General features: G+C 41.3%; 1 protein-coding gene and 1 long non-coding RNA gene across 3 annotated transcripts in view; one reads left to right on the plus strand and one right to left on the minus strand.

Moving 5' to 3' along the window:
• Window positions 1-10,394, plus strand: part of LOC110505243 (CAP-Gly domain-containing linker protein 4) — a 95,275-nt gene extending 84,881 nt beyond the window's left edge. For both annotated transcript variants that reach the window (XM_021584347.2, XM_036962353.1), the window contains one exon: window positions 8,008-10,394. In XM_021584347.2, coding sequence (XP_021440022.2) covers window positions 8,008-8,395 — 388 coding nt within the window. In that variant the 3' untranslated portion in view covers window positions 8,396-10,394. The remainder of the gene's footprint in view (window positions 1-8,007) is intronic.
• Window positions 130-3,018, minus strand: LOC118944167. The gene is made up of 3 exons (XR_005039478.1): window positions 2,670-3,018; window positions 1,414-2,050; window positions 130-1,293 (listed from the first exon to the last, which is right to left on the minus strand). It is a non-coding gene; the product is annotated as an uncharacterized LOC118944167 (long non-coding RNA).
• Window positions 10,395-14,771: the final 4,377 nt, after the last annotated feature.

Here is a 14,771-nt window from a genome sequence, read left to right on the forward strand (position 1 = left end):
GTTGATAAACTTGTAAACTGACTTTTGAGAAAAGAGCCTTTGAATGTTTTGGTACTTATTGGAGAGCTCTCCTTTGTCTACACCCATTCCAGGTAAACGGAAAGTGTCCAGATAAAAATATTTGACGCTTTCCCAGACACACTGGTTTAAATTGATGCGTCATGTGAAAGAAATGCTATAACCCCAAGCCACATCCAATGGTGGAATTCCTTATATTAAACCATACGGCACAAGTTTATTTTTTTCATTATTATTGACGGATAGCCAGGGGCGCACTCCAATACTCAGACATAATTTACAAACGAAGCGTTTGTGTTTAGTGAGTCTGCCAGATCAGATGCAGTAGGGATGACCAGGGATTTTCTCTTGATAAGTGTGTGAATTGGACAACTTTCCTGTCAAAATGTAAGGAACATGTATGGAGTAAAAAGTACATTAAGACAGAAAATAATGTAGTGAAATAAAAGTTCCCAAAAAATATAAATAGTAAAGAAATACTTGTAGTACTTTAAAGTATTTTTACTTAAGTACTTTACACCACTGCCTTCACACCAGTGCATTAGCATACTTTATATACTGTTACACACACAAACGTAGTAGTATAATCAACCCAGTAGTATCACATAGTATTCCATACATAAGTTAAGGCCATGCAACCTGAATTGAAACCTGAGTGATGTTGATACGGTCACATGATATTGTTGTGGTATGTTACAAAATCATGTTACAACCACACATAGCAAAATATTGATATATAAAATGAATATTGATAAGTATTGCTAAGTGGATGGGTCTCTACAGAAGGTGTAAACGGTACAGCCAAATGGTTACTGGCATAGTAACAATATCAGAAATAGTGTCAAAATAATTTACAGTATGTACAAGAACAATATCAACAACGATATCAGTGATAGACGAGGTAGTTGTATGCATACAATCAGGGGTAAAGTGGCTGGGCAGTAGGATAAAAAATAAAAATAGTAGCAGGAGTGTCATTTGAATAGAGGCACTGCGGATAGTGCTGATGACTGGTCTGTCAGAACCACGCATGAACAATATATTCGGAGAGCCTGTTTCTGTCCTGCCCTTGACGTTGGTGCAGGGCATGTGATGTCCATAGCCTCCTCGTTGCAAAACTCCCTGATCTTCTAAAAAGTGTCCAGTCCAGGTGGTGTTGTACAGGCAGACCATCTATGGGAGGAAGGATGTCAGCGTTGCGCAGCAGCTGAAACCAGGTCCCGACAGTCCGAACGCTCCTTAGCTACAAAAACACACGGCTCCAGAGCATCGAAGCTGTAAAACAGGGAATAACAAATAAAAAAAATCAGAAGAGATTACAACCTTGACCAGCATCAATTCACCTCCCAAATTTAGATTAGATGAATATCCTCATGCAATGAAAATGATATTCACCTGAAATGCTGGTACTGCTTGATCTGTGGTACAGAGTCAGGTGTTGTTGCCAGCCAAAGCTTTCCACCAGCACTGTATCATTTTCCAGTCCAACCAGCTGTGCGATGTTGACCCCTGTCACGGTGCTGTCCTTCACAACACCAGCAATCTCAGACAAAGTGTTCACTCTGGTCTTTCTGAAGCGCTGCTTGATGAGGCCGAAGCACCTGTCGGGGGCAAACTTGGTGTGGCCTATGATCAGGAAATGAAGGTCCAGACTGTGGCTGGTTCAGTTAGGGGCCCCCAAAGACAGAAATAATGTGATGTCAATAAAAGTACAGCCAATCATGTTACAGGTTAATTAAATAATCAAAGCGGAAGTGTTGACATTGATTCCTTGTAGAGACGCCACACTGCTGCTTTTGTCATATGGGATGGCAGCAGATTTCCACCAAAGTGTTTGTGTCCTGAGTGGTGTCCAGGTAATACTATTGCATTATCCTCCAAGTAGTTGTTGATGAAGTTCACCACTTGCTACAAGTCCTCATGCTTCAGGTGTAACCTGTGCTTGGTTGGGCCAGCTCTCTTTTTGATGGGAGGCATTAGACCATTCTCTTTGTTTGACTGGTGGAGGATTGTTAGGTGTGTCCTTTTGATGCTGAAAGACAAATTCCAGATTTTATTTTAGCATTATTATACAATAGATGCGAAATGGCATTCTGAGATCACTACACGCAGTTCATACACGTAACATTATCTAGCTAACATCAAGCTTTAATTAACTTGGGGTATTTTGTTTAGATGTGTAGCTAGCTAAATAATTAACCATTTAAGCCCAATCCATCGAGTACTGCAAATACCAACCGATTGTCATAGCTAGCTAAAGATAACAAAATAGGTTTAATGTTATCTAGCTAACATTAGGCTATAACTAGCCATTCAAAATGGCATTCTGAGAACATCACTAACGTTACACACAGTTCATACACGTACATTAATGTTAGTTAGCAAGCCAGCCATCTAACCTCAGCTAACACTAGCTAGCTAACAGCAAGCCTTAACTTGTTTTTTTTGTTTTGTTTAGACATGTAACGTTAACGTTAGCTAGCTAAACAATTAGCTAGAATCACAAGCTATAGAGTAGTAGCAATATAAACCAATTGTCATAGCTAGCTAGTTAACCAAATAGGTTCAATGTTAGCTGCTGTAGTTAGCTAGCTAACATTAGACTATAACTAGCAATGGGAAATGGCATTCTGAGAAAACAGGTCATTCACGTTGATCGCCGTTTCTTCCCCATCCATCACTGTCATCAGAAGACTACAATGTCAGCATGACATGATCATCCTCCAGAAAGTAGTCCATCACAACTTTTTCCCTCTATCCTTTGTTGTTAGTGCAACATATTTGCAGTTCTCCATGATCAACGTTATATCTTTAAAAAAAGCCGAAAGGATTGTGTACGCATAAAGAGCATCTCATTTTATAGTCAGTCACAAGATGCTACAACGCAGAACAATCTGAAACTCATCTCTCGGCATTGTCCAGCCCACTCATTATCGCAGTTAGCAGGAAGGTTCCTGACTTTTCTTTGGCTAAACAAACTAGACTCGTAATTTAACAACTTTATTCGTATTTACAGATGGCATAAGTTTGTTATTAAGGCACATTAAGTTCACATGTTTACCTCATTTGCACTCACTGTAGATAGACTTTTTGTTTTCTTTGTTCTACTGTATTATTGACTGTGTTTGTTTTACTCCATGTGTAACTCGAACTTTTACTCCATGTGTCGAATTGCTTTGCTTTATCTTGGCCAGGTCGCAGTTGTAAATGAGAACTTGTTCTCAACTCGCCTACCTGGTTAAATAAAGGCGAATTAAACTTTTTTTTTTTTAAATGTTCGAGATTGGCATTTGCCAAAAAGCCTATTGTTTATCTTTTTGTTGGTGAAACTTCAATATCTTGATAATATGCAGCTGTTTAAAGGGCACAGATGAAACAATAAAAAAACGGACGCCCAGCCTCTGTTTTAGTAAAAAACTGAGGGATGGGCCTGGAGAAATGTAACCAATCTCAGATTAATAGACAGAGCTATGGATGCAAGGACTGACCATTCATGGTATCCAAATTGTTTTAACCATGTTATGAGGCTATACAGTGTGTGTTTGCATTTACACTGTTTACAAACATTGAGAAAGAACAAGATAATATTTTGGGTTCTCATGGAGTGTGACAGTTGAACTAAGCTCATAAGGCATTTAAATTATATTCTTCAAGAATCAATGGATAGATATAACTCAGCAAAAAAAGAAATGTCCTCTCAGTCAACTGCGACGTTGTTGCCGGTGATGTCTGGTGAGGACCTGCCTTAGAACAGGCCTACAAATCCTCAGTCCAGCCTCTCTCAGCCTATTGCGGACAGTCTGAGCACTGATGGAGGGATTGTGCGTTCCTGGTGTAACTCGGGCAGTTGTGGTTGCCATCCTGTACCTGTCCTGCAGGTGTGATGTTCGGCTGTACCGATCCTGTGTAAGTGTTGTTAGACGTGGTCTGCCACTGTGAGGATGATCAGCTGTCCGTTCTGTCTCCCTATAGCGCTGTCTTAAACTTCTCACAGTACAGACATGGCAATTTATTGCCGTGGCCACATCTGCAGTCCTCATGCCTCCTTGCAGCATGCCTAAGGCACGTTTACGCAGATGAGCAGGGACCCTGGGCATCTTTCTTTGTGTTTTCCATAGTTAGTAGAAAGTCAGTAGAAAGGCCTCTTTATTGTCCTAAGTTTTTATAACTGTGACCTTAATTGCCTACCCTCTGTAAGCTGTTAGTGTCTTAACGACCGTTCCACAGGTACAAGTTCATTAATTGTTTATGGTTCATTGAACAAGCATGGGAAACATTGTTAAACCCTTTACAGTGAAGATCTGTGGAGTTATTTGGATTTTTACAAATTATCTTTGAAAGACAGGGTCCTGAAGAAGGGATGTTACTTTTTTTGCTGAGTTGATATATATATATATACAGTGAGGGGAAAAAAGTATTTGATCCCCTGCTGATTTTGTCAGTTTGCCCACTGACAAAGAAATTATCAGTCTAGAATTTTAATGGTGGGTTTATTTGAACAGTGAGAGACAGAATAAGACGCAGTGAGAGACAGAAAAACGCATGTAAAAAATGTTATAATTTGATTTGCATTTTAATGAGGGAAATAAGTATTTGACCCCCTCTCAATCAGAAAGATTTCTGGCTCCCAGGTGTCTTTTATACAGGTAACGAGCTGAGATTAGGAGCACACTCTTAAAGGGAATGCTCCAAATCTCAGTTTGTTACCTGTATAAAAGATACCTGGCCACAGAAGCAATCAATCAATCAGATTCCAAACTCTCCACCATGACCAAGACCAAAAAGCTCTCCAAGGATGTCAGGGACAAGATTGTAGACCTACACAAGGCTGGAATGGGCTACAAGACCATCGCCAAGCAGCTTGGTGAGAAGGTGACAACAGTTATTGCGATTATTCGCAAATGGAAGAAACACAAAAGAACTGTCAGTCTCCCTCGGCCTAGGGCTCCATGCTAGATCTCACCTTGTGGAGTTGCAATGGTCATGAAAACGGTGAGGAATCAGCCCAGAACTACACGGGAGGACCTTGTCAATGATCTCAAAGCAGCTGGGACCATAGTCACCAAGAAAACAATTGGTAACACACTACGACGTGAAGGACTGAAATCCTGCATCGCCCACAATGTCCCCCTGCTCAAGAAAGCACATATACATGCCCATCTGAAGTTTGCCAATGAATATCTGAATAATTCAGAGGACAACTGGGTGAAAGTGTGGTCAGATGCAACCAAAATGGAGCTCTTTGGCATCAACTCAACTAGCGGTTTTTGGAGGAGGAGGAATGCTGCCTATGACCCCAAGAACACCATCCCCACCATCAAACATGGAGGTGGAGACATTATGCTTTAGGGATGTTTTTTTGCTAAGGGGACAGGACAACTTCACCGCATCAAAGGGACGATGGACGGGGCCATGTACCGTCAAATCTTGGGTGAGAACCTCCTTCCCTCAGCCAGGGCATTGAAAATGGGTCGTGGATGGGTATTCCAGCATGACAATGACCCAAAACACACGGCCAAGGCAACAAAGGAGTGGCTCAAGAAGAAGCACATTAAGTGGCCTAGCCAGTCTCCAGACATTAATCCCGTAAAAAATCTGTGGAGGGAGCTGAAGGTTCTAGTTACCAAACGTCGGCATCAAAACCTTAATGACTTTAATCCCTCCTGAGATGTGTACAAACATGGTGGCCTACTACAAGAAACGTCTGACCTCTGTGATTGCCAACAAGGGTTTTGCCACCATACTTATTTCCCTCATCAAAATGCAAATCAATTTATAACATTTTTGACATGCATTTTTCTCAATTTTTTTGTTGTTATTCTGTCTCTCACTGTTCAAATAAACCTACCATTAAAATTATAGACGGATCATTTCTTTGTCAGTGGGCAAACGTACAAAATCAGCAGTGGATCAAATACTTTTTTCCCTCACTGTATATATAAATATTTAGTTTAAATACACTTAGGTTGGAGTCATTAAAACTCATTTTCCAACCACTCCACTAATGTCTTGTTTACAAACTATAGTTTTGGCAAGTCTTTTAGTATATCTACTTTGTGCATGACACAAGTCATTCTTCCAACAATTGTTTACAGACAGGTTATTTAACTTATAATTCACTCTATCCAAATTCCAGTGGGTTAGAAGTTTACATACACTAAGTTGACTGTGCCTTTTAAACAGCTTGGAAAATTCCAGAAAATGTCATGGCTTTAGAAGCTTCTGATAGGCTAATTGACATAATTTGAGTCAATTGGAGGTGTACCTGTGGATGTATTTCAAGGCCTACTTTCAAACTCAGTGTCTCTTTGCTTGACATCATGGGAAAATCAGAAGAAATCAGCCAGGACCTAAGAAAAAAATTGTAGACCTCCACAAGTCTGGTTCATCATTGGGAGCAATTTCCAAACGCCTGAAGGTACCACGTTCATCTGTACAAACAATAGTACACAAGTATAAACACCATGGGACCACGTAGCCGTCATACCGCTCAGGAAGGAGATGCGTTCTGTGTCCTTGAGATTACATTCTATCTCCTAGAGATGAACATACTTTGGTGTGAAAAGTGCAAATCAATCCCAGAACAACAGCAAAAGGACCTTGTGAAGATGCTGGAGGAAACAGGTACAAAAGTTTCTCTATCCACAGTAAAAACGAGTCCTATATCGACATAACCTGAAAGGCCGCTCAGTAAGGAAGAAGCCATTGCTCCAAAACCGCCATAAAAAAAGCCAGACTACGGTTTGCAACTGCACATGGGGACAACGATCATACTTTTTGGAGAGCGAAATGTCCACTGGTCTGATGAAACAGAAATAGAACTGAAAATGGCAACTGTTATGTTTGGAGGGAAAAGGGGGGAAGCTTACAAGCCAAAGAACACCATGCCAAACGTGAAGCACGGGTGTGGCGTTATCATGTTGTGGGGGTCCTTTGCTGCATGAGGGACTGGTGCACTTCACAAAACAGATGGCTTCATGGGGAAGGAAAATTCTGTGGATATATTGAAGCATGACCGCAGTCAGGAAGTTAAAGCTTGGTCGCAAATGGGTCTTCTAAATGGACAATGACCCCAAGCATACTTCCAAAGTTGTGGCAAAGGGGCTTAAGGACAACAAAGTCAAGGTATTGGAGTGGCCATCACAAAGCCCTGACCTCAATCCTATAGAACATTTGTGGGCAGAACTGAAAAAGTGTGTGCGAGCAAGGAGGCCTACAAACCTGACTCCATTACACCAGCTCTGTCAGGGGGAATGGGCCAAAATGCACCCAACTTATTGTGGGAAGCTTGTGGAAGGATACCCAAACGTTTGACCCAAGTTAAACAATTTAAAGGCAATGCTACCAAATACGAATTGATTGTATGTAAACTTCTGACCCACTGGGAATGTGATGAAAGAAATAAAAGCTGAAAAAATCGTTCTCTCTACTTTTATTCTGACATTTCACATTCTTAAAATAAAGTGGTGATCCTACCTGACCTAAGACATGGAATTTTTACTTGGATTAAATGTCAGGAATTGTGAAAAACTGAGTTTAAATGTATTTGGCTAAGGTGTATGTAAACTTCCGACTTCAACTGTATATCAAAATCACCTAGAGATTGTCTTTTACTTTTTTTCCTTCAGAAGTAGCTTCAAACTGAATATTACTCACTCTGTTTTGTGTTGGATGGTGTTTCCATGTTCCGCTGTGTTTCTTCTGCAGTTTTTGGTTTGTTAGACGTTTTTTATATATTGTCCTTGGTAGTAATAGTCCATTCAGGTATTTTTGTCCAAAATCAAGTTTTTACTTACCTAATTTTGATTTGTATTGAAGGTATTAATGTTGAGGTTAGTATGCTCTAGAAGTCCTTGCAAATGTTTTAAATATTTTATCGACATTTATTCAACTCTAATTCTATATTTTTTGCAGAAGAACTCAGGAGCCCATGAGCTCACTCTTTTTCTCTCTTGCTCCCTCTCTCTTTATCTCTCCCTCTCCCCTCAGGTCACGTTCCAACTCCCACCGTCGGCGCTGGAGCACCCTGAGTGGTGGCTGGGGTCCGGGAACAGGCGGCACAGGAAGCTCCGGAGGAACCACTACCACCACCACCACCTCGTCTGGCTCGGACGCCTCAGTGCGCCTCCACCTGGGCATGCAAGTGCTGCTGAGCAGTGCGAATGAAATGGCTCTGATCCGCTACATGGGCCAGGCTGACTTCGCCCCAGGCCTGTGGCTAGGCTTGGAGCTGCGCATCGCCAAGGGCAAGAATGATGGCCAGGTGGGCGGCCGCCGCTACTTCACGTGCCGCCCGGACTACGGCGTGCTGGTGAGGCCCAGCCGTGTCACCTACCGCGGCATTAATGGTGCCCGGCTCGTGGATGAGAACAGCTGAGAACACTAGGACCCAGGGGGTTGGGTTAGGTGGGTGGGAAAGCAGTAGAGCGAGCATATCGGAGAAAAGTTTCTGTTTGTTGTTTGTTTTTTTTGTTTTTTTGGGGGGGGGGGTGTTTGTTTAGCGATTTTCCTTTGTTCGTTTTTTCTTGGGTTTTGTGTTTGTTTCTTTTGCTCCTAGAAATGTCCCCCCAAAACAACACTACCTAATTAGTTATTATTATACATTTAAGAAATGTTTTATTTTAAGATGTATGTTATGGTGGTGTGGCTAGCCTACATTTTAACTACACATCAGCTAGTTTGTCCTATTTACTTGCTGATTTACCTGTTTTGTTTTACCTGTTTACTCTACCCGTTGACCATCAATGGACACTAGAAAACTAGATATTACATTTCAAATTGAGACTACGAGAGTTGTCATGCTATTGAACACACTGTAGGTATGAGGCAACAAGCTTTGATTGTCATAGATAGGTTTGATAGGGTGAAAGAAAATCATTTTCAGAAATATTTATACTTGTAATTTTACTGTGTGATATGATTCAATTGATGGAAATGCACTTGATTGATGGAAAATATGTATAAATCCGATACAGTAAATTAATACTTCCATTCTTCCCTAAGCTCCCTCACTGTATTGTATGTAGAGATTTGAACTGATATCAAGGCTAACCTCCTGTCAGCAACGCAGCTAAGCACCTTAAAGCAAGACAATGTCCTGGTACAGAGGTACTAAAATATCCCCTGATTTGAGCACTTTGGAGTAAATGGATAAGGCTGTTTGTAATGATAATGCATTGTTATCTTGGTTCACTGCTGACTGTCCTAAATGAGCGAGAATGTGCACTGTGTTTGGCCAACACTGAATTTGCAGTCACTGCCAACTTGTGCTGAATTGCTAATTGACCATCAGCTCCTACACCCTAGGCACTGCTGTGGATCTGAGCGGATTGGATGGGTGGTAGCAATATGGTAATGGCTTCACCTTGCCTTCTGATTGGCTGGGTAGAAATATTGCTTATACCTATCAATCGGTTTCAGATCTACAGTAGTGCATAAAGGATATGGGCTAGGGGTTGATTTGGAATTCAGCCATATTCAGCCATTAATGCTATGGCACCACTTGAGTACTGGAATAGTGCCGTCAAGTGATGCCAATTTATACAAATATGGTCCTACACTGACGTGACACTCATAGGCCTATTGATGTATGCTACCTACTTTTGGTCAGATTGGACACCCCACTGGCTCTGTGACATAAGATTTGTCTAAAGATAACTTCCATCTGCACGACTGCTAATGACGTCTTATGTCGTCCTTATGACAAACTACAAACTGCTTTGTGAAAGCTGGTTTCCGTGAAGCGCATTCCAAAGTTATATACCGATAAAGATTACAGTCTTGACAAGTCAGCAGGCAACAAGCTATTGATTATATCTGTGGAGAAAAAAAGAGACCTTATTTAACACAAGCTCCATGTGCCACCCAATAACAAAGGTAGAACGCAACAGAAGCCCAGATTCTGAATGCGATGTACCATTGATCGGTCTGGTTGGGCCCTATGCAATTGAAATGTGTTGGCAGGACGAATCATGGTTGCCTGAGATATTCGCCTGAGGTTTGGAGATGAAAGAAGCTCGGTGGTATGAGTGCTAATTCAACTGCTCGTATCTCTTCTCTGTAGTCAGTTCTGTTATTTCTGTAACAGTCACCTTCGTAACAGTCAGGTCTGTTACGGTCATTGTTGTGGCAATTGAGACAATTGTGTAACAGTCATCGCCTTTTCAGTCAATTCTGTAACACTGTTACTTAGTACTGTTGGGTTCTATAATGTCGTCTCAGACGACACATGATCGGAAAGCTCAAGTTAAAATGCACTTGAAAGTCATTGGTTGCATTGTGTGTCTGCGCAGCGAAAGGGTTTCAGTATGGAATAGTGGCACGTAGTGTAAAAACTGTATTTGTAAAATGAATAAAGATTCTATTCTAATTTCACCGTTAGTTTCTCTCTGTCTTTTGGATGCCTGTGCGCCAAACCTCCCATGTGGGCGGACTGTCTATTAGCAAACGCCTGAATGACTTCAGCAAACTTTCTATCCCTGTTTGCAGCGCATTCGGAAAGTATTCAGACCCCTTGACTTTTTCCACATTTTGTATAAAAATGTATAAAAAATGTCAAATTGAAATATCACATCTACATAAGTATTCAGACCCTTTACTCAGTACTTTGTTGAAGCACCTTTGGCAGCGATTACAGCCTCGAGTCACACCTCTATTTGGAGAGTTTCTCCCATTCTTCTCTGCAGATCCTCTCAAGCTCTGTCAGGTTGGATGTGGAGCGTCGCTGCACAGCTATTTTCAGGTCTCTCCAGAGATGTTCAATCGGGTTAAGTCCAGGCTCTGGCTGGGCCACTCAAGGACATTCAGAGACTTTTGCCGAAGCCACTCCTACATTTTCTTGGCTGTGTGCTTAGGGTCGTTGTCCTGTTGGAAGGTGAACCTTCGCCCCCAGTCGGAGGTCCTGAGCGCTCTGGAGCAGGTTTTCATCAAGGATCTCTCTGTTCATCTTTCCCTCGATCCTGGAGGGTGCCAGGTTTCCTCCAGACGTGATCAATCTTGGTTTCATCAGACCAGAGAATCTTGTTTTTTCATGGTCAGAGTCCTTTAGGTGCCTTTTGCCGAACTCCAAGCGGGCTGTCGTGCAATTTACAGAGGTTTCCATCTGGCCTCTCTACCATAAAGGCCTAATTGATGGAGTGCTGCAGAGATGGTTTGGGATTATGGAAGTTTCTTCTCCATAGAGGAACTCTGGAGCTCTGTCAGAGTGACCATCGGGTTCGTGATCACCTCCCTGACCAAGGCCCTTCTCCCCCGATTGCTCAGTTTTGCCTGGCAGGCAACTCTAGGAAGAGTCTTGGTGGTTCCAAACTTCTTCCATTTTCGAATTATGGAGGCCACTGTGTTCTTGGGAACCTTCAATGCTGCAGAAATGTTTTGGTACCCTTCCCCAGATCTGAGCCTCGACAAAATCCTGTCTTGGAGCGCGACGGACAATTCCTTCGACCTCATGGCTTAGTTTTTGCTCTGACATGCATTGTCAACTGTGAAACCTTATATAGACAGGTGTGTGCCTTTCAAAATCATGTCCAGTCATTTTAATTTACCACAGGTGGACTCCAATCAAGTTGTAGAAACATCTCAAAGATGAACAATGGAAAAGGATGCACCTGAGCTCAATTTTGACTCTCATAGCAAAGGGTCTGAATGCTGATGTAAAAATATAGTTTTTTTTTCTAATAAATTTGCCGAATTTTTTATTTAAAACTTCTTGCTCCTACTTGAGACGCAGACGTCTCAAGTAGGCACCTGGAAATGCAAATGCGCTACGCTAAATGCTAAATGTACTCGTTAAAACTCAAACGTTCATTAAAATATACATGCAGGGTATTGAATTAAAGCTACACTCGTTGTGAATCTAGCCAACAAGTCAGATTTCTAAAATGCTTTTCGGCGAAAGCATGAGAAGCTATTATCTGATAGCATGCAACACCCCAAAATGCCTGAAGGCGACGTAAACAAAAGAATTAGCGTAGCCGGCGCTACACAAAAACGCAGAAATAAAATATAAAACATTCATTACCTTTGATGATATTCTTTGTTGGCACTCCTATATGTCCCATAAACATCACAAATTGGTATTTTTCCCGATTTAAATCCGTCCATGAATGCCCAAAATATCCATTTGTATAACCTGTCTGCATCACGAAAAAAGCTCTCTTCCAACACGCAACGTCATGTTTAAAAATTATATAAGTTGCCTATATTCTTTGACAAAACACTTCAACCTACTTTTATAACCCAACTTTAGGTATTTGTAAACGTTAATAAGCGATCAAATTGATCACTGGGCGATCTGTATTCAATAGCAGCTACAAAAGAAAACAGTGTCCATTTTTCAATCTTCCAAAATCGATTGAGGTAGGCTGGATGGAATCACGGATCTATTGGTAATGTCTCAACGGATTTTTTTGTCAATGAAAATGACGTTTTTGGCGACATCGTCTTGGAAGCTGTAGGAATTGCATCCGTCTCCATATTAAATTTGGTTTCCTTTAAATAATCCATGAAAGGGGCGCATGGATACTTTTTTCAGATTTCAGTGACCAGTTTTTCTTGCGCTTTTCGATGAAACACACGCTCTGTTATAGTCACAGCCGTGATTTAACCAGTTTTAGAAACTTCAGAGTGTTTTCTATCCACACATACTAATCATATGCATATACTATATTCCTGGCATGAGTAGCAGGACGCTGAAATGTTGCGCGATTTTTAACAGAATGTTCGAAAAAGGAGGGGGTAGGATAAAGAGGTTAATATATTTTAGAATAACAAAATGTGGAAAAGCTCAAGGGGTCTGAATACTTTCCGAATGCACTGTATATCTGATGAGAAGAGAGATGTCTGGGGGGGGGGTTACACTTTTTGATCGATTACAAAATGGGGCTTAACCGTTCTCATTTGGAGGCCAGATTCCATCAGTCCTGTAATATCATGGTTTATTCCCTTTATTTGTTGATTCAACTACTGCTCTGGCACATTGTTTTATACTGAACTACACAGCTACTTCTAACTCAATGAAAACTATCCGAGTTTCCGGGATGCATGACTTTCCCAAGAAATATCTAAGTATGCCAATTTACTCTGAACAATTAAAGGCCTCTGTAACAATATTTATAGGATGTCCCTATTCAACTGGGACAGTCAACTGTTCAACTGTTTTTTGCATTTGCCACATGGACAAAAACAATATCTATCTGCTACTGTGTAAAATCCTGCAATGGATGTTTGAATCGAGCTGTATAAGGGCTCGATTCAATCCATTGCGCTAAAGATCCGTGCTACAGCGCAATAAAAATGGTAAGGCAATGTTCCCACGTTAGCGGAGACTGCATTCACGGTAAACGTTGGCTCAATCAGGAATTTCCTTTCAATTTCAATCGCCCTATAACGCTGAACTTCCGCGATACGGAGTGAATCGAGTCCTAAGTCTGAGTGAGTTAAGTCAAGTCTGGCAGCAGCAACCAATAGTCATTATATAGTAATTTATTAATTTTGGCAGATGTCATCTGAAGGGCAACATACAGGGGTTACCAGTCATAGTACAATACATCATAATTACAACATGTTACAGATGCAATTCAGTTGGTTTTTACAAGGAACAACGGAGTTCAGATGAGTTGCTGCAAAGAAACAGAAAATTATGTGAACACAGCCACTGGAGATGAGCAATTGTGCAACATGTTACTCGAACCCTCTATCATAAGCATAAACCAAACAACACCTTGTGTTACAGTGCCTTGCGAAAGTATTCGGCCCCCTTGAACTTTGCGACCTTTTGCCACATTTCAGGCTTCAAACAAAGATATAAAACTGTATTTTTTTGTGAAGAATCAACAAGTGGGACACAATCATGAAGTGGAACGACATTTATTGGATATTTCAAACTTTTTTAACAAATCAAAAACTGAAAAATTGGGCGTGCAAAATTATTCAGCCCCTTTTCTTTCAGTGCAGCAAACTCTCTCCAGAAGTTCAGTGAGGATCTCTGAATGATCCAATGTTGACCTAAATGACTAATGATGATAAATACAATCCACATGTGTGTAATCAAGTCTCCGTATGAATGCACCTGCACTGTGATAGTCTCAGAGGTCCGTTAAAAGCGCAGAGAGCATCATGAAGAACAAGGAACACACCAGGCAGGTCCGAGATACTGTTGTGAAGAAGTGTAAAGCCGGATTTGGATACAAAAAGATTTCCCAACTTTAAACATCCCAAGGAGCACTGTGCAAGCGATAATATTGAAATGGAAGGAGTATCAGACCACTGCAAATCTACCAAGACCTGGCCGTCCCACTAAACTTTCAGCTCATACAAGGAGAAGACTGATCAGAGATGCAGCCAAGAGGCCCATGATCACTCTGGATGAACTGCAGTGATCTACAGCTGAGGTGGGAGACTCTGTCCATAGGACAACAATCAGTTGTATATTGCACAAATCTGGCCTTTATGGAAGAGTGGCAAGAAGACAGCCATTTCTTAAAGATATCCTAAAAAAGTGTTGGTTAAAGTTTGCCACAAGCCACCTAGGAGACACACCAAACATGTGGAAGAAGGTGCTCTGGTCAGATGAAACCAAAATTGAACTTTTTGGCAACAATGCAAAACGTTATGTTTGGCGTAAAAGCAACACACCATCCCCACTGTCAAACATGGTGGTGGCAGCATCATGGTTTGGGCCTGCTTTTCTTCAGCAGGGACAGGGAAGATGGTTCAAATTGATGGGAAGATGGATGGAGCCAAATACAGGACCA

This window comes from Oncorhynchus mykiss, chromosome 25, assembly GCF_013265735.2.
Source record: "Oncorhynchus mykiss isolate Arlee chromosome 25, USDA_OmykA_1.1, whole genome shotgun sequence".
NCBI lineage: Eukaryota > Metazoa > Chordata > Actinopteri > Salmoniformes > Salmonidae > Oncorhynchus > Oncorhynchus mykiss.